This window comes from Malaclemys terrapin, chromosome 1 (assembly GCF_027887155.1).
Source record: "Malaclemys terrapin pileata isolate rMalTer1 chromosome 1, rMalTer1.hap1, whole genome shotgun sequence".
Taxonomy (NCBI): domain Eukaryota; kingdom Metazoa; phylum Chordata; order Testudines; family Emydidae; genus Malaclemys; species Malaclemys terrapin.
Window position 1 is genome coordinate 74,791,765 of NC_071505.1, and position 24,847 is coordinate 74,816,611.

General features: G+C 39.0%; 1 protein-coding gene across 1 annotated transcript in view; it reads left to right on the forward strand.

Moving 5' to 3' along the window:
* The window catches only part of TMTC2 (transmembrane O-mannosyltransferase targeting cadherins 2), a 356,223-nt gene that overhangs the window by 254,049 nt on the left and 77,327 nt on the right, over positions 1-24,847 (forward strand). Inside the window, 4 exon segments of the mRNA XM_054027472.1 lie at positions 3,139-3,224; positions 4,357-4,541; positions 6,405-6,483; positions 20,518-20,639. Coding sequence (XP_053883447.1) covers positions 3,139-3,224; positions 4,357-4,541; positions 6,405-6,483; positions 20,518-20,639 — 472 coding nt within the window.

Sequence of the window (24,847 nt, forward strand, 5' to 3'; positions counted from 1 at the left end):
TCTTCTAGAATTTTAGTTTTGTTCCCTGTTATTATCCATGTGCTATATTATCACTGCAGGTTTCAGGGTAGCAGCCGTGTTAGTCTGTATCCTCAAAAAGAACAGGAGTACTTGTGGCACCTTAGAAGCTAACAAATTTCGGATGCATATACAGTGCACTCTATATGCATCCGAAGAAGTGGGTTGTAGCCCACGAAAGCTTATGCTCTAATAAATTTGTTAGTCTCTAAGGTGCCACAAGTACTCCTGTTCTTATTATCACTGCAGAATCTACCTGGAAGTCAGGGGGCATGCTGCTAAACGTAAAAAGTGACCTGGTATTTAAAAATGAATAAAAACTTAGAAATCAAAAATCTTTTAGAATTCAAGTCATATTCATTGTTTTTTTCTCCCCCGAAGAAACAGAAGTAACCTTTGTAATATCCTTTTTTTGCAACCACTGTGCGTCTTTAAAAAAACACTAGACATGAACGTTGCTCTGTCATTGACTCAAACTACAGTATGTGGGAACTACAAATAAGCAGCCTTGATACTGTGAGTGATTTGAGCCACTTAATACTAGATTAGCCTGAAAACATTAGGGCAAAAGTGAGGCTGCCTGGTGCTGATTAAGAGACAGTAAAGATAAAATGCAAACACCGGATATATCGTTCTCAGTGAAAAATATTCCCCCTTGTCTAGGATTTAGAATTTAATATTTTCTATCTTAACTTTCATTTAATAAGGAATGCATATATGCAGTGGACTTTTATGTTCTTTCTGCCAGGGTGCTTTTTCTATAGTGAGTGTGTGTGTGTGTGTCATCCGGCTGCAGTGAAAAGGGTTTTGTTGTTGATTTATTGTTTGTCTGTTTTTTGTTTAAAAGAAAGCCCTGGTGCCTTTCTTTACTCTGGAAAGGGAAACAGCTAAAGTTTTTAAAAAATTAATCATAATTCCGCTTGAAAAGAGACATATTTTCATGAGAACTGTTAATCTCTTAATACAACTGGAGCCAGAAAGAGGAGGTTGTGTTTATGCCTGTTTGTGTGTAATGTATCAGACATTCAGTATTACCAAGAATAAGTTTCTGTGCTCACAGATGACACAGAAGTGCAGGTTCTTTCCTGTTTATGCCCTTATTGTCCCTAGGTAAATAGCATCTGAGAACTGTTTATAGTCCTGAATCTGCAAAGCACATAAGTGAGTACTTAAACTTTTAATCACATGTGCAGGACTAGTAACTAAAATGTATTTGTATAATACGGCAAATGTAAAAAAAAAATTGAATTTCCTAGGAATTTTTTGTTTTGTTTTCTTGTGAATTAAATTTCTGCTATGATATTAAATGTAGCTTTTTGGGATGTTCATTTATAAGTCACTCAGGTAAGGTGTACATTATAAGTTAGCTGTGCATTTATCTGTTTTCTTAAACACTTATAGTTTTAAAGAAACTTCCTGTAACGCATAGTCAGTACCCCATTTGTCAGGCAATCAAAACCAAGAAAAAATAGTTGGCCCTAATAAGAAGAGCTTGTCAAAAAATGAAACAACATTCTGAAAAGATTTTTTTTTTTTTTTTTTTTTTATTATCATGTGCCATTTTGATGAAACTTTTAATCAATTAAAAAAAACACCTTAGATCCAGTTATAAAGCACAATGGAAAAACACCAATAATACAAAATAAATATCCAGTATTTTTATTGTTAAAATCCAAATTCAAAATTTCATCATAAATCTAATAGTAGAACATTTTGAATAGCTCTGTTAATGAGGATTATGTCCATGATGTCATGCCAAGTTTCAAATTACAGACTTCAGCTACTTTTGCTGCAGGCCTTTATTCAATTCTAGTGATACCTTGAAAATAAAATAAATAAAAAATAGGAAAAAGGTATTTTCCCCCCTCATCTGCTGGCTTAACTCAAAAGTGTTTGAATGGATTTTGCTCAGACTGTCGTAAGGGGGAAAAATCCTCTTTGTATAGAGATCAAACATGACTCATCCTAATGTGTTCATTTTGAAAAGTTATGAGAACGTGAAAATGAAGGGAAACAGGAAAAGTGTTCTAAAATGGACAAACTGTTTTGCTGTAACAACCACTTCATTAGTGGTTGAATAGTGGTTAAATAAGTGGTTGAGTTGTACGAGCAGAGGATATGTCTTAGCAGAACAAGATCACAATCTTCTTTGTGCTACGCTAATATCAGTAATTAATCATATACATTTAAACATATCCATCCATTCATTTTAAACATCCTTTTAGATCTGCAGGAATACTGAAAATCTTTGGGGGAACATTCATTTGAATATAAAGCTATGAATTCATGTCAACAATATACATGGCACTTTTTCTTAATTTTCCACAAACATTCATAGATATATTCTGTGTGTGTGTGTGTGTGTGTATTCAATTCAAAAGAATGTTTTCTGAAAGCAAAACTTCAGTTAATATGCATGTATGTGTTCCCATGGAAGTTAGTCCTGAAGGATTCACACATCAGTCTCTTTAATATACTTTCTACTGTTACTAAAGGTTGCCATCCAACCACAGGGTAGAAACAGCATCATATGAGCTAGGTGACGAGTCACACACAATCATGAATATTCTAACCAAATAGCTCAGACAAACCCATAGGCTGAAATATATTTTTATAAAGTGGTTGATGATAAATTTTGAATAACAAACACATTTGTAACATTCAGCTGCTTTCCAGTCATGAAAAGAAAAAATGAAAGATTATTTAGTGCAAATAGCTCACCAAGCTCTATCTGCATTAAAAAAAAAAATTTAGCCCTAAAAAATCTCTCATGCTCTTGAACGTATAAATGAATCACCATTTTCCTAGGAAGCTGACGTTGCCGCATTTTAGTACCCATGTAGCCAAAGGTATATGAATGCATCTGACACCTATGAATTAATCCTATTTTTTTCAACCATAATAATTTTCTCTCTGAAATGTTAGTAGTTGCAAGTAAGCATTTTCTTTATTTATTGCTTCTCTGAAATACAAATGGTATATTTTCCTTTTGTTATCTTTGTTTTGATTTTAACATTTTCGTTTCCTCTGGGGTGACAGAACACTGCTCTGCTTTTAAGGTAGTCCTTTACAGTAAATTTCTTTATCTATTAATAAATTTCTTTTTTTTTCCTGGTACAGAGGATTACTGCTGCAGGAAAACAGCAGGTTTTCAGAAGCACTACATTACTATAAACTGGCAATTGGTAGCAGACCCACATTAGCTTGTAAGTAATTCAGTAGGTTTTTTTACATTTCTTTTCTTCTCTCATCTCTGAACTATTATAAAGCTAGAATGAGAAGGATAACATGCACTATATTTAGGCTTGGCAGAATTTGTGGGTTTTTTTTTATAATTTCAATGGATATCAGTGTTTTATTTTTCAGAGTTTCTTCAATTTTTATCTGTTTTAAATTTTCACAGTTGTTGGAAATAATGGAGGTCTAAGACAGCAGTTATTTAATGACAATAGATGTTGACATTCAAAATGTTAAAGCTTTAACCATTAAAACCAATTTTCAACATCACATGTATCACCATGTAGAAAGTAAATAGCCTTTTTTATCAACAAAAATCTAATTGTTCCAAGCCTAGATATATTATAAAGTAATATCCCACCAACTACATTTAGTGTGAGAAGTCATGCATATATGGACAGTTGTATTTAAGGAAATTTGTTCTCAATATTAAAATGAGAAGGAGAAATTATTTTACCCTTCAGTGAGCTGCAAAACAATCACTCTGTTCAACATCTGCTCTCTGATAGACAATGGGCTACAGAACTGAAAACAATGGCACGATCCTGTACCATTCACAAGAATGGGCTGGTGAGCCATGGACACTGACTCAAATTTATGACATTCATGATTGTTTTCTGATAGCCAGTCTCTGACATTTAAGGAATGTGGTGAGTCAATAATACAAGGTTTTTGGAATTCATTTTTTTGCTTTTTCCTTAATTGGGACAATCTTCCACTAGTAAGATTTGTTGGTATTGCCAGTGACTGATTCCAATACCATACCTGTAGACTCTAATTACAGGTTGTTGAGTCACTTCGGTATCCCCTTGATTTAATGTATTAATTTATTTATGTTTTGGAGGCAAGGTGGCTCATGTTTTCTTTTACTTAAAAAACAAAATTCTGCCCAATATTATGTTTCTAAGAAATCAACAGCCAACCTTCAGGGGAAGTTCTATGGCCTGTGTTGTGCAGGAGGTCAGACTAAGTGATCACAGTGGTCCCTTCTGATTTTATAATCTGTGAACATGAATACCTTGTTGGTTTAAAATGATAACAGGTATGATGACATAGTGGAACCCCACTAAAACATGTAATATTTGTTTATTCCCCGAACAGCTGCCTATTTAAATACTGGTATTATCCTGATGAATCAAGGAAAGACTGAGGAAGCCAGGAGGACGTTCCTGAAGTGTTCAGAGATTCCTGATGAAAATTTGAAAGATCCTCATGCTCACAAGAGCTCTGTTACCAGTTGCCTTTATAACTTAGGAAAACTCTTTCATGAACAAGGACATTATGAGGTGAGAACGAAATTTTCCCTTCCCATGCAAACATCAACACTACCCTTCCCAACCCTACAAAAAAGTCCTTATAATAATTAATACCCATCATTTATATATAGTAGCACCTTTCATCAACCATGTCAAAGTACTTCACAAATATTAATTGATTAAGCTGCACAAATCCCTGTCGGTGTGGGAAAGTATTATTCTCCACAATTTACTGAGAGAAAGGCAGAGCTGCGGAAATGTTAAATGGCTTATGCAGTGATGCATAGCAAGATAGTGTTGGAACCAGAATGAGAACTTGTCAAATCTTGGACTTTTTGCTTTCTGCAGTTTGGTCTGTTTCATGAGATTGTTGTCATAAATGGCTGAAGTACACCTCTACCCCGATATAACGCTGTCCTCGTGAGCCAAAAAACCTTACCGCATTATAGGTGAAACTGCGTGATATCGAACTTGCTTTAATTCGCCGGAGTGCGCAGCCCTTCCCCCCCGAAGCACTGCTTTACCGCATTACATCTGAATTCATGCTATATCGGGCCGTGTTACATTGGGGTAGAAGTGTATATCTGTAAGCCACTGGGGAGTGTGTATTACAGTTTGGCCTCTGTGCCTGAATAGCAGAAGATGAGAATCTGTTAGAGCCCCAAATAGGGAGTCCATGGCTCTTTAGCTCACTCTGGGTAGCTCATGTTTTAGCTCTGGAGGTCCCCAGTAGTTCAGCCACTGGTGAGTCAGCAAAGATAGCAGCCATCATATATACAGATGAGAAGACCTCTGTTAAGTATTTTGTCTATTGGAGATATGCTGAGGGCCTGGTTGGGTCGGTAGTTTTTTTTTGTTTTTGTTATGCTGTTCCTGTCCAGCCAAACATACTTCAGAATGGTAGTTGCACGAGGCTGTGATCCATGTAATTTTTTCTGACTGCAACATATGAACTCTGCTGATTACGATTAAGTACACACCTGCTGTTCAGAGTCCCCTACATTCAGCTTCCTTTTTCAGCTCTCTCAAATGGCAGTGATTAATGTGTTAGATTTTTTATCTGCATTTTAACCAATCTGTAAAGATAAGAGAGCAGCACCATACTATATGGCTCTGCTGTGACTGCATTTAGAGTACTATGTTGTTGTACAAATCCATGGATGGGCATGGTTTTCAAAGGATAAATAAATGACAGGTCTCTACCTGGGGTACTTACCTTCTAAAATGGACGTTACATGGTCATGCAGTTATGTTTTGCAAAGGACTCTTACTACTCAATAAATGTAAAGTTTTGATTGTGAGCAGTGAATGAGGCAGAAGTCACACTGAACAGTGAGAATGAAAATAACTATTGGGCTTCGTTCACTTTACATCTCCAGCCTGCCTGCTGAATTAAACATTAATATGCGATCATGAAATTCAAGTACATAACGTCATGCATATGCACAAGAGCACACAGAAACCTTAATTTTGGCATTTCCCGACTCCTTAGTGCTCCTCCTTTCATTCTTCATCCACGTTCTTTCCAATGGAGCAAAGATTCGATAATAGGATCTGGATTCTATTGTTAGGTGATACTAGGCAATGATACTTTATTATTAGGGTGCTTATTGTAACAATCTGATATCAATCTGGGCACTCTGTCAGTCCACAGAATTTTGAATCTGTATCTAGACACACACACACTAATGGAAATCATTCAGTCTAGTGTTAAGAACTTCACAACACTTGTTGATCCTTTTATAAATGAGGAATCTGATCTTCCTAGTGTATTAGTAATGAAAATATTTATTTCTTTTTTTCATTCTGGGAGGGTAGCTAGTACCTAATGCTAGCTGTGAAAAAGTGCTATTGAAAATGGTGCTTTAGTAATATTTTTCTTTTCTGTTTCAGGATGCCATTATGGTTTACAAGGAAGCAATACAGAAAATGCCAAGGCAGTTTGCACCACAAAGCTTATACAACATGATGGGTAAGAGCAATTTTAATATTACAGAGTGACACTCAAGGAGGCAGGGTGAAACTAGAGTACTTAGTCATGCAACTGGAGCTCAAGTGATTCAGTTAATTAATAAAACCAAATTAATTTCCTCCAATAGATCTTAACCATAAGTAGGTTCCAACTTCAGAGTTCAAGTAAGAGCAGTAGATTTTCTTGACAAACCCCAGGAGATGGTTATACAAGTATATTCTGGGTCTCTTTCTTAGTATTCCCATAGCTCTTAAATACACATCATACCGATTGCAGTGGTGCCCACGTATAGAATCTCCTACCTATATCTAAGAAGCTTTATGTGTACTATTTAGTGTGATTAGTGGAATTTTTCATTCACTAAGTCACCTCCCTTCCCCCATTCAATTACCATTGCAGCCAATGGGAGTGTTTTCATTTACCTCAACACAAGATGGATTAAGTACTGAATCACTAAGATTATTACGTGAGGAATATTTAGATGTTGTTATTATTAAATAGCATGTCTCCGGCTCACAATCCAATTTGGATGCTTTATATCAAGGGTGGCAGCTCAGTGGTTTGAGCATTGGCCTGCTAAATCCAGGGTTGTAAATTCAATCCTTGAGGGGGCCACTTAGGGATCTGGGGTAAAATCAGTACTTGGTCCTGCTAGTGAAGGCAGGGGGCTGGACTCGATGACCTTTCAGGGTCTCTTCCAGTTCTAGGAGATAGGATATCTCCATTTAAAAAAAAAAAGGGGAGGTGGAGAAAAGATTGAGTAAGCTGAAGTCTACAATAAGAGAATCCAATAGTCCCTCTGGGTCCAGCTGACCTGTCCTTTCAAACTGTTGAAGGCAGCCTCAGTGCATTAAATTCTTTTCTTAAAAAGCTAAATTATTTTTCTCTTTGTTTTCAAAATATAAATATAAAAGGATAGAAATTTAAGTTGGATAAATCACTTGACTTAAAACCTGATATAACCAGGTGGCAGGTCCTAAGATCCTGCATAGAGATACAAAACGCTTTAAGTAGGACCCTGCACAGAAATGCACCTGTTTCTGTTGACTTACCTTAATGTCTGAATTATGGTGGGGTTCGGGATCCTGTGAGATCCAATCTAAGATACGAAAGGGTTTGAGTGTGTTTCTGAAGTAAAGAGAACTAGGGTAATTGTCAGAGAAAAAGCTCTAGGAACAACTAAGCTCAAGAGAAAGGTCAGCAGGGGTTGGGATTGTTTTTCTTTAAAATAACAATAAAGGAAAACCCCAGGAAAGGGAATAAGTTTGAACGATATCCCCTGTGAATGTGTGTGGGTGTGCTGAATCCAGTGCGGCTTAGTTTTCACCAATACTTATTTCACCAGAAAATGCAGATTTAGGCTGAACAAAACATTTAGCAAATTCATCAAATTGTTTTGGTATAAGAAAAACTAACTAACTAAATCCAAAATAATATAAACATTTGTTTTGACCCTTTCAAAAAGTTTATTTTTTCCATTTGAAGCAACTTTGTTTTGAATTTACTTCAATTTTATTTAAAAAAATGATTAAAGCTTGAAAATGAAACATTTTGACCTGAAACGACCATTGAATTTTATTTTTCTTATTTTTTTTATTTTTGTTTTTTACTTTTTGATTTCCAAAAAATGTTTAAAATTTTCATTTTGGATCAACTCTATTTTTGTTTTCGGTATGACCAGCAAACCAAAAAAATCAGCTATTTGCATAGCTCTAGTGGAGAATCATTGGAGGTACCTTAGAGATGAATATGGTCCAGTAGAATCAGATAAGTTTTCCTTTGGGCAGGATAGCAAGAGTAATACTTTTCAATGTATACCGTGCAGTATATGTTCTGTCAATGAACATGACTCCCACTTACACTAAAGGGAGTTTAACACATTCATTGAATCAAGATTCTGATCCTCACTCCCCAAGTTACTTGTTTTGAGTGTGTAGTTTTTCTCCTTTTAACAAGATACATTAAGTATTTGATGATGAAACAATTATTCTAAAACTGCAGTTTGATCTGGTGCTTTTTTAAAGTCTATGTCTTAAAACGGTTAAGGATGTAAATTCAAAATTAAATATTTGTATTGCCATGGTTATAGCATTACTTGTTTTTGATTCTCTATAAACCACACTCACTTTGGCAATACATATTTATACACTGTTGTCACTTTTCTGGAATACTGAATCTCATCGGATCAAATCAATGGCTTAAAATCTTGCTTTTGTACTCATTTTTTGTTGATAAATGGTCTAGGTTGTATTACCAATTAATCAGTTTCATTTGTCAGCATGCACTGATTATCCTATCAAGCTGATCAACAGCCATAGTTTTGTTTTATGAAGTAAACATCTGCTTATTATTATTCCCCTATAGAGACCTTTGGCAGACTGTAGTGTTTAGATAGAGCCTGACAAGTTTGACTCCCCTTTTGTGTGCAAAAGTATAATTTCAAAATCTTGAAAAAAATGTGATTTCCAGTAGCAAAAGTTGCAAAATTATAGTCAAAATTATTTCTGGTAAAACAGATTATGTAATATAAAATGGGTGAGTTGCCCTTTCCTCCTTTTTCTTTGAATGGAGTGATCCTATGAAATCATTGCTCCTCATAAGTATCTAATCTGCTGTTTTTAAATAGAAAATAATCCCAAAATTTGGGTAAAATAGATTCTTGACTGAGTACTTTACTTACCCCCTTTCTATATGTAAGTGCTGGTGATGCCTTCCCCAACTCGTTTTATAAGCACAATCCTCATGCCACATGTCGGAACTCACTCTCTTCCTGGGATTTGTATTAATTAGCAAACAAAACAAAAAGATGACATAAAGACCAGCTCAGTCCTGCTCTAGGATTATTTCATTCATTGCTTTATCCATGCTCTGGATCCTCTCCTTTAAATCATAGAATATCAGGGTTGGAGGGGACCTCAGAGGTCATCTAGTCCAACCCCCTGCTCAAAGGGAGACCAATCCCCAGACAGATTTTTGCCCCAGATCCCTAAATGGCCCCCTCAAGGATTGAGCTCATAACTCTGGGTTTAGCAGGCTAATGCTCAAACCACTGAGCTACCCTACAGTCAGACCAGCTCCCTTAATAAAAAGTCACTTGCTTCAGAGTCAACAGAGCTCACTTAACACTTTTTCAGAAGGATCAATGCCTGCTAACAAGATTGCAAACAGTGTCAGGCTGTTACAGGGCTAGATAGCAAATATAACTTTTCCTAAATTTTCCATTTCTGGATAGATTGCAATGCTAGAACCAACAGACTGAATACATCCAGCCTACCATTGAATGTACCTTGCAGATCCTATTTATGAATTGGGCATGGAGATGTTTGTTTGTTTTTGTATGTAAAGTTAAATTAATCAACATGTTAGCTATATAGCTATTGTTTGGATGTATTATTTTAGGTAAATTTGCCTGCCTACTTCTTGCAAGCTTTGTCTGTTAATAAACTTTTCATTAGGTACACAATGGGCGAGTGTTGGGAGTGAAGTCTGCCAGAACTCACCTGCTTGTAACTGCAGGAATTTGACAATCTGAGCTAGGCTCACCCAGTTTATGGTGGATATCTGCTCAGAGCTACAGAGGAAGAGGGGAGATCCCTGAAATGCTCTTAGTATGTGCAGGAGAAGTCCTTTCCTATCTCAGATCTAGTGTGCGTGACCAAGAATCTCCATAGCTGAATGTATAATCCAAGAATACAGAGGATGTGAGGCCAATCCCCTCCAATTGGCTTTGTGATTAAATTTAAGCCTCAACCACTTGCTGTCTTTGGTACACAGCATTAAATGCAAGTGTCTGACTTGAGAAAATGTTTCATCTGATTTGATAGCCATTTCTATCTATCATTCCAGGGATTTAATGGGGCTTTCCTAGAGATTCCCCCCATACAATGTACATTATATACTCAAAGGAATATAAAGAGGAGGCTCATAGTTTATACTGTATTCGGATTTGAACTCAAGATCTCCAAGTGCATTATCTCACCAGCAGCGTTAAACCTTTGCACCACCTGTTTTCCATGTTTTGTGTTTCAGTACTTTTCCTGTGCTTGCTCCCATTGGCTTTTTTACTCTGGCAAGCCAGGACTCATTCCTTCAATGTGCCACTTAGACTTCTTGCTTTTTAAAAATTAGGAACTAGTTTGCCTCTTAAATTAAAAGGGAATCTTTGACCCAGAGGATCAAGTTATCCATTTGGCTTTGTGTTTTGCTCATGGTATGAAAGGCAGGGCCTGGAGACCTACGTCAGATGTTCAAAGTTCATGTGTATGAAAAGCCGCAGTGTAGATTTTGGTACTCTATCACTGTGATTTATTTTGCCAGGTGTGCAGCAACCATGCTAAGGAAACCATATGTTTTGTTGGCTGTGTACCAAGAAAAAAAATTATTTATTTTTCTTTTCTTAAAAAGAAAAACACAAAACAAACACAAAATTAAAGCCTTTAAACTGGAATTAAAATAATTATTTAATATTCTGTGTGGGGTTGGCTTGGTATAAATTTTCTCTATGGCATTCATCCTTGATATAAATTTAAAAGAATGTACTAAGGTTACAGAGATTAATTTGCTTGGCATTACAACACACACTACAAAGTCCAGAGTCTAGCTTAGCTGCATTAAATAGGTAATATATTTTGTTTAAAGTTTCAATTAAAACCTGGGGTCAAAAGATATAATGGTCCCCATGGGATCTTGAACACTTTAATGCCAATATTAGGATTGCTTAAGGATCAGGCTTGGGTCTAGATGTCTTTTGCTTTCCTGGAAATATGATATTATACAGTTGATTGTATTACACTGCTTTTAAAACCACACAGGCCCACCTGCTACAGTAATTCATACTTCTGCCAGTTTAGTGGTGTGAAAGAGAGTAAAATGAAGTGTTGGAGCTTTATATTAATATTGAGAGATAAAGGGAAATATATGGATAATGTTGTTCAGCTTATTGAATGGCAAATGCACTTCATCCATCTCTGCCTATTTTTCAAGTGCATTTCAGTTAAACTTGATAACCATTTTTGATAGAGAGCTTCCTTTGTAACTTGCATCTAATCCTATGTGCACTGAATAGTATGTGTACACAGTGCAGGTTATGAGGGAAAGTTGGGAGCAGAAAAAGAGGGGCCTTGGTGGAACTTGTGACTTTTTCATTGACTTACAGACTTTATGGCCGGAAGGGACCATCATGATCATCTAGTCTGACCTCCTGCTCATCACTGGTCACAGAACCTCACCCACCCACTCCTGTAATAGATCCATAACCTTTGGCTGAGTTACTGATGTCCTCAAATCATTATTTAAAGACTTCAAGTTACAGCGAATCCACCACTTAACACTAGTTTAAACCTGCAAGTGACCCAGGACCCATGCTGCAGAGTAAGGCAAAAAAACCCAGGATCTCTACCAGTCTGATCCAGGGGAAACTTCCTTCCTGACCACAACTATGGCAGTCAGTTGGACCTTAAGCATTTTGGCAAGACCCACTAGCCAGACACCCGGGAAAGAATTCTCTCTCGTAACTCAAAGCCCTCCCCATCTAATGTCCCATCACTGGCCGTTGGGGGATATTTGTTACTAGCAGTTATAGATCAGCTACATACCATTGTAGGCAGTCTCCTCATACCATCCCCTCCATAAACGTACCAAGCTCAGTCTTGAAGTGAGTTAGGTATTTTGTCCCATTGCTCCCCTTGGAAGGCTGTTCGTAAATGAAGTTACCACTCAGTCTCTTTCTCAGCCTTCCCAATTTGCCTCTACACATGTTGCTTATGTGCAGATGCTGAGCACATGTGCATGGTGAAAGGTTACTATCCATGGCAAGTTTTCTTCTTTCAGTCTCTAGGAAGTTAAATGATTTCTCCTTGTTGCTCTGCTACATTACACATGGACAGAAACCAAGCTGTCTTACACCAGTGGAAGCCATGTATAGTACAGGTGGGGGAGCCAGATTTTACATCTGGCATAGAAATAGAGATTCACATCACGAATATGAAGATTTAGCACAGAGAGAGAAGTTTCTGTGTTGATGGTTATAACATAACTATCACTTTATTTGATTATTCTTTTGGGTGGATGTGGCCATTTGTACAAGCCTGTTAATATTGTTAAGACTCCTTCCCCTTTTGCCCCTTACTCCCAGTAAATGCTTTTCTTATTGAATTGCTTTTAAATATTGTTTAGGGCTCCAAGGAACACTTTTGTTGGTATAGTCTTACAGTTCATGCTGTGCTAGACGTATTTTTTAAGAGCCAAACATGACTGAGCTGTGCAATATGTGTCCCACACCATAACCTATTAAAAACATGATGCCCTGCACTTATGTCAGAGTCAGTGGTCAAAACATTGGGCATGCTTCTAATGAAGTTTTATTGAGAATAGTTTAATAATGTACAGTACAAAACATTTATTTTCTTTAAATGTATATAAGCTGAACATGAGGCCTTTTTTCTCCTCATGCAAATGCTTGATTGTACATTATAGAGGTGCTAATAACGGAGTTTGCTACAGTGGGAAGAAAAGGTTGTGCTCCCCTCCTCCCCTATTCTCCTACGTCACCCCCAACTAGGTTACTGTCATTTATATCCGCTCATGCAAAGCTGAATATGAAACTTTTGGCTGATTGAAACTTCTGGCTGTTTTGTTTTAGGATTCTAATTATTCAGACTGAGTACAAAGATTACAGAAGTGAATTGCTAAGGGGGTTGTGGCTACTACATTTGAGACCATTTTGAGACCGAGTTCCAAAAGTTTTTGTTCACATTTTTCTTCTCCTGGGACAATCAATCTCTATTCTCATGTAAAACACTTCAATTTTATTACACACACAGTATTCTGGAGAGGCCAAGAGCCTATGAGTTCAATATTTTAACATATTAGAAGTCTGGTTTAAAAATGAGCGTAACCATTACATTTTCAGACAGAAATATAGTCTGATATCTAAACTGGGCTACTGGTATACCAATTACGCATGGTCCAAATGGTAGGTCCTTTCATCAACAGCCCTTTGAAAAGAAATACACTGTTGAAACAATGTCAATGTTTACCACTTCAACAATGGCTACATTTTTTTACTATACACCTGCATAAAATGAAAGGTATAAGAGACAAATTATCTTTTCATTTACAAATGCTGAGTCATTCCATTTGTTCTCTCCTTAGTGACTGTGGGTGACACATCTGTCTGAAACTAAAAAATCAAATAACTATCTCAGCTGAGTTGTTTGTCAATGACTTCTTGTTTCACTGGAGTTTTCAGACTATACTTCTTTAACGACTGTTCAGTTCCTTATTGAAATTCATTTGCTTTTTATTTTCATCCCTCTCCATCCAGTTGTAGGATTTTTTTTTAAGTTGATTTTCATTCTAATTAAACCAAAAATCTGAGTCTCCATTTTGATTGGTTGCAAGTGGCCTATAAGAACACAGTCAAATCCATATAAATGAGTAATTGACTCCCCTCCAGCAAAAAAGCTTATAAAATGCTGTGTGCTCTGAGAAATCTTCAAAGAGATTGTTCTATGAAAGAAAAAAAAATGCTTGTTCTGTGTACAGTATACTTCATATACATTAAGATCACATGCACCAATGGCTCCAGAGAAGCTCTGTGTGCAGACTATGCTTATTAACAATAATGTGCATGCTGCATTATAGATTAAACATAACTATTAAGCATAGCTATAACAGTGCTTTTAGCTTTATTATTTGCATGCATACCCTAGTAGTTCAGAAAAAGCCATTGCAATATGTTCTGTGAAGGTGTAACGGTACAGTACAATTGATGCAAAACATGTAGTAAATATGCTTATTAAGCATGTGCAATATAATGTTATAAAATATATCTCCTTTTATTCTATTTTGAATTCCATTTTTTGTTAGTGCAATGGACAAGTTGATGTTTTGAAACTCTATACTCTCAGATTTGGTACACCAATGTTTTGCCATGAATGATTTTTTTTTTTTTTTTTTGCATATTACAAACACTTTTAAATACTACCTGATAGTACTAAGAAGCAGATTGCAATGCATCTGTCCTGACTATGGGTAATATATACCTGTATTTGTCTTTTCAGTATCTATAGAGGCATAATGCTGGTACATTTGCAGCCCCATAATAGTCTGCTCATCAGTACATCTAACATGTTCCCCTCAGGGAAATGGCCTTTGCTTGGGTTATTCATATTTCAGGATTTCTTAGTGCTGAAAATATAGCAACATTATTTGTGGTATGTTTGAAATTTTCTAATATCTGCCCAAAGTAGAAATAATCCAATATGCAAATCCCTCTTGTTTATGAACAAACCAGAAGTAAAGACAGGTAGTGATCCTAATCTAGAACTGCATAACACTGCTTGTCTCCCTGTTCGCACTAAATAGTCCCTTGTTTTGTTCTTTTTCACTATATGAGACATTCTGGAAATTTATAACTCCTTTCTTCCCCTCTTGGGTGCTAAACCATATCACAATCTACTCCTTTGCAGTGTAAAGTGGTAAATTTGACTCCTAGAGAAGATAACTCATTGTAGCCACCTAATCTTTTGTTTTTCTTTTCATCACTAATCACTCTTTTCTTATTATCTTTGTTTTTTTAACTGATCATTGTTTTTGTCTTGAATTGTTTCACACCTTTTCCACTGTGATGATTTAAGTGTTGTTTTCCTGTTTCTAAGAAGTTTTGAAATATGTGCTTGTATTGTAAGATTCCTGAGGGTTCTGGTGTTTATAAAAAGAAAACACCTTAGACTGCTTTTGCAATGGTAATAGAAGTGTTGCAAATGATTCTTTGTTTTGTGTAGTAAATACGGAATAAACTAATTTTTAGTTTCAAGGCTTTTGTTGGCATCGATGTAGTTAAAGGATACATTCTATCCATTATGCTTTCCTTTGTACTAAAGTATTAAATTAAAAGGGTTCTTGGTGAAACAATCTACAAAACACTTTAAATATAGCATCATATATAAATATACTAAGTAAATTACAGCTGCAGTGTAATAATGAGATCATCTAGCCCATCCCCTTCCCAGTGCGGGATTGCCTTTAAAACTGGGTAATTTAAAGAGAATGTTAGGTGAATAATTCCTCCCCGAACTTGAAATTTGTTGAACAAATAATTCCAATATTGTGGGGTCCCCCGTATCCCCTCCCCCACACCAGTTGAGCTTTACATTGGTGAGTCATGTCTTGTTTTAGATGTCCCATTGGATGTGGCTTCCACCAGTTTCAGGTTTAAAGTCCACAGAATACTAAAGATAGGAATCTGTAAATTAATGTTACTGCTGAGAACTCGTTTAACCCTGCAAAGTATTGAATGATCATGTACCTGTGGTGAGCCATCAAAAGCTTTCGTTTTGGTATCTCCCTATGGCTTCTTTTCAGCAGAATCACTTAAGCACAGGGTTAAGTGCTTTTGCTGAATTGGGGCCCAGATTCCTGTACGTTGACTTGTTCTCCTTATGGTGACTGAGGTACCTTTGAAACATTGTGACATATAACAGATTTCCTTCTGTGCCTTTGTGATCTAGTTTGTCAAAGTGGGATATACGTTCATTAAACTGCATAGGTTTGACCGGATACATTATCAAACTGAATTTGTTATATGGAACCATTTCTATTTTCAGTATGAGCACTTTACAAATGAATGTGTTAAATGCTGATAGTGTGAAGGTCAATGGAGCAGCCAGTTTGTATTCTGCAGCTACTTTCATATCTCATGTCACTGGGTGCTCTATTAAGGATTTACTGAAAATTAGATCATTCACATTACAAAAGTTTGTGCAAATATACAGTAGTAACTGTCAAATATCACTAATTCTATTTTAAACTTTTTGGCCCTGTGCAGATATATATATATATATATATAATCTCATCCTAAATGACAAAATCCAATCCCTATATATCTCATCCAATAGAATGGTTGAAAAGCATCTCAAACCATAGAAGCTTTTATTAGATTTGACTTACTTTAACCAAGAATATGGCCAGATTGATTGAACTGAATGTTTGCAATATTTTTCCCCCTATCTGGGACAAACCCCCATCACATCCTTAACTGAAGTGATTATTTAATAGCAGGGCTCTAAATCCTCCCTCCCCCCCCCAAAAAAATAGTTATAGAGGAAACCCTGATAGACCTTCAGCTGTAGTCACATAATCAAAAGCTGCTATATTACAGACAGTTAGAACCTGGGCTTTACAGGCAGAAATAAAGCTTTCAATAGAAATACTTGAATATGGCCAGCAAAGGAGAGCAATTTTAAAGTCTTCAAGGGAGCTTTCTGTGTAGACAGTTTGACATTTAGGTCAGTAAATTCAGAGTTGAATTTCTGGATGCAGAGTCAACAATACCCTCCAGGAGAAGGTCATTTAATAGGTTTTGCTGTGAAGTACTTGATTTCTAAAACCTTCCTCAATTTAATCTGCCTACCAGCCTTTCAAGCGCATCTGTTTATCTCTCCAGTTCCTTATATTAGCATCCATCCTGAGAAATATTTGATAAGATTGTGTCTCTTCATAAGTTTAAACAGTGCATAATGCATTGTTGGATCTATGAGACTATTATAGATGGTTCTGGCAGCACCACCCATTAAGGTTGTCTGTCACTTCCAATTATAAGACCCTATTTTCAATTGCTTATAATTGTGCCTAACTGTCACCATTTAGGCTGAAATTTTTCATGCCAGGTGTCTGCCTCAGATCTTTTTGGGGGTGGAGTGGGGAATTTTCAGCTAAAAGCGTTCAGCCATTTCTGAGAATGAGGCAAGAGAAAATATGTTGTTGTGTTCATGTTGATTTTTGGTGGCCTTTTCTTTGAATACTTGTAGCACTTCATGCTTTGAAGCAGCGACTTGAAAACTATGGGGGTGGGGGGTGACCTTTGTGTCAGGGATGTGCCTTTTTCCATCCCTGTGCAAATCTGCCCAAATAGGACTAAGTTATAATTCTTTGAAATATCACAGTTTACACATGCTCAATAGAGTCTTCTTAGATTTTAGCAACTAAATTCCCTGAAGGTTCAATCCACATTGGGCATACTACAGCCTGGGACCAAGCAGGACTTTTCTTGAAATTGTAGCTTTGAGCTGCTGCAGGCCATGATGGTTCTCTAAGTCAGACACCTAAACTGAATACAGGGCGCAGGTCTCTCCTCTGCTGTCAATGATGCCCTACTGGGCCCATGCACTCTAGAGGAAGCTGACCAATTTGAATGCAGAGGGAACAAGAACCAGACTTGCAGATGAGAAGCAGAGTAGATTTGGATAAGAAGTCGAGGGAGAGGGAAACTAGGACTAGGAGTTGAGGTGGGGAGGGAGAGTGGGACTGGCTGAGCAAGGAGATTGGGACTTGGCGCTGAGGAGGGAAATGACCAGTGGGGACTGGGAGCTAGTAGTTGGGGAGGAAACTGAGATAAAATGAGAAGCCGTGAGGGAGATTGGGGGGTGGGGGCAGGGGGAGCCTGGGACTTGCAGGGCAATTAAACTGTGACTTAGAGCTAGTGATGTGGCAGTAAAGTAGTGAGGGAGGAGGAAAGATATATCAGAAGAGGAACTGTGGTTCAGGGTGAAGCAGTGGTGTTGCCTGGGATAAGAGATGAGGACAAGGAGCTGAGGTGGGGGGAAACACTGTAACTAGAAGAGAAGCCCAAGGACAGAGATGGTGCTTGAAGCCAGTGAGGATAGGGAACATGGATAAGGAGTTCAGAATGTGGACAACTGGAGTTCAGGATGCTGAGGAGAGACCGATTGGAGTGGTAGAGAGAGTGGGAGAACTGGGACTGGGTGGGGAAAGAGACAAGGAATGAGAGGAAGGTCAGGGAACTGGGAAAAGCTGGGCAAAGAGACTGGAAGTTGAGGGAGAGGGCCTTAAGGACAGGAGAGTCCAGAGGAGTGAGATGAGGCTGTGCTAAGCAAGGAGACTGGGACAGGGATGAGAAAACTGAGGAATGGAGACTGGGACTGACTAGGTGAGGAGAATGGAACTTGGATGGGGAAAAGACAAGACTCAGACAAGGACAGTTTGGAGTATAAAAGATAGGATGTGATTATGTCATTAAAGACTGTAGCATAATGCATATGCACAAGGAGGTGCAAATTCAGGTTGATAAGGCAGCCTTAATTGTGGCATTTTTTAACTTGAGTGCTTAACTTTGCAACTGTAATCATGCTGTTTTGCATGTAATAGATTATAAATTTGATGCCATTCATTTGAGAGTTAGCATAGGTTACTGGACTGAGCATGGGGTTGGAACTCCTGAGGTCTAACCCCATTTATTCTGCTGAATTAGCATAGGGCCTTCGATAAATCACAGTTTATACGTATGCGGAAAATAATGTCAGTTAGTTAATAGGTGTAATCCTGACCCTATTGAAGTCATTAGTCTTTTTGCCATGGACTTCAGTGGGGCCAAGATTTCACTAAATGTGTCTATAGCACATTCAAAATGTGCTATGTAAATGCAGAGTATTATTATTCTGAAAACTGTCATACTTCATTTTTAATTAATTGTTTAATCCTGCTTGTTTCTGATTAGCTTTGCAAGATTTTGTTTGATTTTTCTCTTCAAATTGTTTCTTCTACACTACATTAAATGCATTTTCAAAAATTTCAATATTACTGCCCCAAAGTGCATTTCTGTCATTGCCATCATTCTCCCACTATCCTTGTACATTTGCTGCCTGAGTCTTTCAGAGCAAAGGATTTTACTTTGAGAAGTTTGTCAGATTTTGATCCTTTTTCACATATTGGCTTCCATAATCCTTACAAAGTTCAAATCAGATTAAAGCACTAGTGATGTTATACAGTGATTGCAGGCAGGGCCGGCTCCAGGCACCAGCCGAGCAAGCTGGTGCTTGGGGTGGCAGCTTGTAGGAGGCGGCATTCCGCCCAATCCTAGGGCGGCACGGTCGCTTTTTTTTGTTGTTGTTCCGCTCCGGCCGCCCTGTATGGGGCAGCGGCCTGGAGGACGGGAGCACCCTGCAGCAAGCCCAGCAGGGCAGCCCGTGTCCTTCCCTCCCAGCCGACTGGAGCGGTGTGGAGCCCTCCCGGTAGGGGGCACGGTGGGAGGGGCCACGTGGCAGCGCCCCGCTGAAGCCCTGGCCTCCCCCCTTCTCTCTCTCCCCCACTCCCTCCCCCTCCCCCCTCTAGCCAGGGCACATCTGCAGGGCAGGGAGTCCCCCTGCACCCTGGCTCCGGCCGCGCTGCAGGTTTTTTTTTTGCTTGGGGCGGCCAGAAAGCCAGAGCCGGTCCTGATTGCAGGGCACCAGATTTCACCAACTGCAGTGTGTTTTGTTTTTTCTATGTCCTCCCTCATTATTTTAACCTTCTTTGGGAACTTTTCTTAACCTTCCCAGTGGCAGCTCCAGGCACCAGCGCTCCAAGCGTGTGCCTGGGGCGGCAAGCCGCGGGGGGCACCCTGCCGGTCCCTGCGATGGCAGCAGTCAGGCAGCCTTCGGCGGCATGCCTGTGGGAGGTCTGCCGGTCCTGTGGATTCGGCGGCAATTCGGCGGCGGGTATGCCGAAGCCGCGGGACCAGGGATCTCCCGCAGGCATGCCGCCGAAGGCAGCCTGACTGCCGTGCTTGGGGTGGCAAAAAAGCTAGAACCGCCCCTGAACCTACCTCGGTTTTTTTTACCCTCATCTATGATCTTGATGCGTTATGGTTAAACACAAATACATGCTGTAATTTCACTTCATGCTGTGTAATGTGAATTGATTGAAAAGAAATAGTTCTTGCATAGCAGATGTGTTGGTTACTTTGGGAATTTTGATTGATACTCCCACTTTCAATTCCTTTCCAACCAGACTTTCATCTCGCTTGTGATCTTTCATCCTTAATAAGACTATTCCTCCGTTCCTTCATCACTAAGGTGTCCATAAAGTAGTTTGTTTTCTAACTTGCCGGCATTCAAAGCTATGCATTGTCTTAGAGGCCATCATTCATATATAGGTGGACAGTCACAACGTAGAACTTTTTTTTAATTTTTGCAATTCAAATGATAAATCTATTAAAATCCTATGTCCTCAGACTGGTTATCATTTATTTAATAGGAGAAGCCTACATGAGACTGAGCAAGCTGCCTGAAGCAGAACACTGGTATATGGAGTCGTTGCGATCCAAGACTGACCACATCCCAGCACATCTCACATATGGGAAACTTCTGGCTCTCACGGTGAGTTAATCCATTTCTGAGAGTAAATACTAGAGTTCCCAAAAGAAGTGAGGTAGAGGAATAACCTGGCCTTGTGGCATTCTTGGTCTGGAAATTGATTATGATGCTATTAATAAATACTTTGTATTTCAATAGTATCTTCCAACTCAGGAACTAAATATACTGTAAAACATCACCTATATATCTTTGTAACCCCTTGCCCATTAATGAAATGCAGCCACCTCTGAGGAGGAACATAGCAGCTGTAGTATAGCTCACAGTAACCATATACAAGTTTATAGCAGGAAATAAAGAATACTGTATCCATCTGAAAGATGCATGCATTAAGACTAAGGGTTTGTCTACACAGTGGGATAATGCATTGTACGGGAGTGTGATCTTTATAATACACTAACAAGTTGCACATTAATTGGTCTGTTTCGACCCTGCTGGGGTGCACTAAAAGTTCCCTGGTGCGAACTAATGTAGTCTGTTTCAAATTGTATCATAGTGCTGTTCCGTGAGGTCAAAGCCCTAAGTTACTTTATTATAGTTGATTTAGATGGTGAATGTCCTTATTTTAATATTAAAATATCTTTGTTTACATACTGAGTCCAGCCCCCTGCCTTCACTAGCAGGACCAAATACTGATTTTGCCCCAGATCCCTAAGTGGCCCCCTCCAGGACTGAGCTCACAACCCTGGGTTTAGTAGGCCAGTGCTCAAACCACTGAGCTATCCCTCCTTTAGGGGGTGCTATCCCTCCTTTAGGGGGTGCCACTTAGGGAACTGGGGCAGAATAAGTACTTGGTCCCACTAGTGAAGGCAGGGGGCTGGACTCAATGACCTTTCAGGGTCCCTTCCAGCTCTATGAGATAGGTATATCTCCATATATTACTCCCTTTCATCTAAGGATCCTAAAGCATTTACAGGCAGCAGTTGGGCTGTGCAATAATGTGATATATTAAAACATTATCTTTATTTTACAAGGGAAACTGAGGCATTCCTCAGTGGTGAAGTGTCTTGCCGAGTCATACAGCACATCAATAGCAGTGACTGGAAATGTAACCCAGAACACCCAATTACTTGTCTTATACTCAGCCTGCACACTTCCATCTTTTAATGGTAGCTTTTCCATGATGATTTTCTTGCCCTCATCTTTCAAAGGAAAGGCCTTACATTGTCCTTCTCACAGTCTTAGTGCAGGGCTGGCCATACCATGATTTTGCTAGACTTTTTCAACATGCTCATGTTGCCTCCTGAAATTCACTTTCAGATCTGTAAACAGTTGAGCTCACGGCTCCAGCATAATGTGCCCAAAGATAGTCACAGCAGAGAAGGGAATTACAGTCCCTATTTGGATATCCCATTGCACCAGTAGTGTGCAGCTAACTGTCTCCCTGACGTTTTGAAGTTATAAAACGGATTCCCTCTTTTCTTAGTCACTAATACTTCCTCCCATTTTTGCAGCTGCCATTTTCTTCCCATTTCTTTCTGCTGTGCTGATCACTTCCTCTCTATTTTCTACTCACAATCTTCTTTTTCTCTCCCATACTCTTCTTTATCTTTCAGCCTTTCACTTCCATTGGCATACCTCCTTTGTTTCCCTAGTTGTCATGTGGGTATGACTTCACTGAAACACACACACACCACCACCACCACCATCACCAACAACCACCCACCTACCACCAAACAGTGTGTTCTTAACTCTGGTTAAAATAGCAGTGAAGACATGGCAATTTGCCTTTTAGCTTGGGTTAGCATCTCGCTTTCAACCCCAGACTCCCCTCTAGGCTTTAACTAGAGCTGCTCACTCAAGTTAAAAGCTGAGTTGCCATGTCTTCACTGCTATTTTAACCTGAGTCAGCTATTATGGTTTAGCTAATATGAATTAACAACACACCTATTGATGTGGACACAGCAGCAAAATGAGAACAGACATATGCATGGAATTCAGTGGCAGGCTGCAACTTTTATTAAATTTTAACAGAAGGGAGGGCTGCTACCCACCACCCATCACCCACACTCTCCTGTATTAGGCATTGAATTGGTTCCAGTGAGGCGGTTATAGGACTCATTATCATATAACCCATAACATGGGGTAGGACTTCCTCCACTTACCCCAGAATTCAGTTCTCTCTGAGTCCTAGAACCCTTCCCCCATGAGGGGGACAGAGGGTGAACCTGTGTGGGGACCTGGGCCCATGAGAACCACAAGGTCCAACTTCTGCCTGCGAGGGCCACAAGGTTTCACCCTATTACTTGAGCCCAAAGTCCTTCACCAGAATCCCAGGTTTCTTATCTCTGGGGACCGTTCATTTTATTCCCTTAACCACAATGAAAACTGGATACAGGGAGCATCAGCAACTAGCTTGATCGCTCTCCCCACCCAACCACACTGTATGGTATCACAATTCCTGCCCAATCCATTGCCTCATATCCTGTAGCCATATGTAAGCATTTCCATCGGACAAATGTACATCTTCCTTGCTGGAATGGAGCTGAAAGAGATGTCACCTGGCTCCTGCTCTGGGCTAAATCCTGGGAACTGGGAAGTGCTGGCAAATCAGCACCCCTCTCTCCCAGCTGGCCAATGGGTGCCAGAGACTCCCAAGGGGAGGAGCTACCTATTGTCCCTTGGCGAGTGTCTCCGTCCCTTGCCACTGGGGCTGTCCCTCTTTCACAGCAGGCCCCATCAATGTCCCCCATCCATTGATGAGGCTGGTGGCATTGTTTGCAGTGAAGAAATACTGTATGTTGCTCTGCCTTGTTCTGCTCCTCAATCCTTTGGCTTCCCTCTGAACACCCTCATCTTCCTTTGTCTCAGGCTAGGTCTACACTACCCGCCTGAATCGGCAGGTAGAAATCGATCTCTCGGGGATCGAATTATCGTGTCTCGTCAGGACGCGACAATCGATCCCCGAATCGACGCTCTTACTCCACCAGCAGAGATGGGAGTAAGCGCCGTCGATGGGGAGCCGCGGAGGTCGATTTTGCCGCCGTCCTCACAGCGGGGTAAGTCGGCTCCGATACGTCAAATTCAGCTACGCTATTCGCGTAGCTGAATTTGCGTATCTTAAATCGACCCCCCCCCCCCCCGTAGTGAAGACCTGCCCTCAGCTTCACTAGGGCCCCTCTTCTACACAGTCTTCTGACAAAGGACTTTTGTATACAGTGTAACAGGAAAGAAATGTAAAAGAAATACTTTAACTCCACCATATCCTCCACCCTTTCTTTACTTTTGCTTAAAATACATGAATTGCAGCGAGAAAAGTTTAGAACAGAAGGACTGAGATGAGAGAAGGAAGTGACGACAACAATTAAAGTGAATTCAACATCTATTTTCAAATGTTACTAAAAGCTGTCAATTAAAAGGTTTAATAACGCCAGTACAGATTGGAGCTTTCAGTTTGCAATGGAATAATAGTTGAGCTCTGATCATTATCCCACTGTCTGTCAGTTTCAAGCTGTGGAACTATAATTTTCCAGTCTAATTCCCAATTCCAGTTAAAATTTCTCACATACTGACATACACATGCACTTTTGGGATATATCTATTTAATATTAAACTCCAAGTGGAATACATCACAGGATTTCCCAGTTCACCTTCCTCTTCTGGCCCACTTCATTATTTGCACCTGAGGAGTATATTTGAAAGCTTGCATGATGAGGGTTTTTTTTTTTTCTCATTCTCTTTTTTTTCTTGAAGAAATATTTTTATGAGACTCAGAAGTTCTATTTTACTAGAACATGTGGAAGAGGAAGGAAGGGTTTTCTCAGTTAGAATCCAGATCTCTATTTTTTCCACCCCACACCTCTCTTTTACATATGTAATTTTACATATATTCTTAATTGCTGATTAGATGGAATATACAATCTGTTATGGGATGTCTTGTCATTTCCATGGAAAAAAAAATTCTACATCTTTTTTTTTTTAACATCTTAATTATTTCCAAATTATGAGAACTGGCTACAAGAAATTTTAGATTTGTCCTTTAGTCCTGAAATAATTTTATTATATAATTGTGGGTTTCTGAATTGATAACATGCACCTAATTTGGAGGGAGAATGGAAAAGGGTGAAAAAGTCCACACAAATTTGTATTAGAGTTTAACTGTTTACATTTCTTGAAGGAATTTAAACACAAGATGCATATGAAGCAACCAGTGCCTTCAGGTTCAGGAAAGAATATATATCGATAGCAGAATTGAAATGAATCTCTATACAACT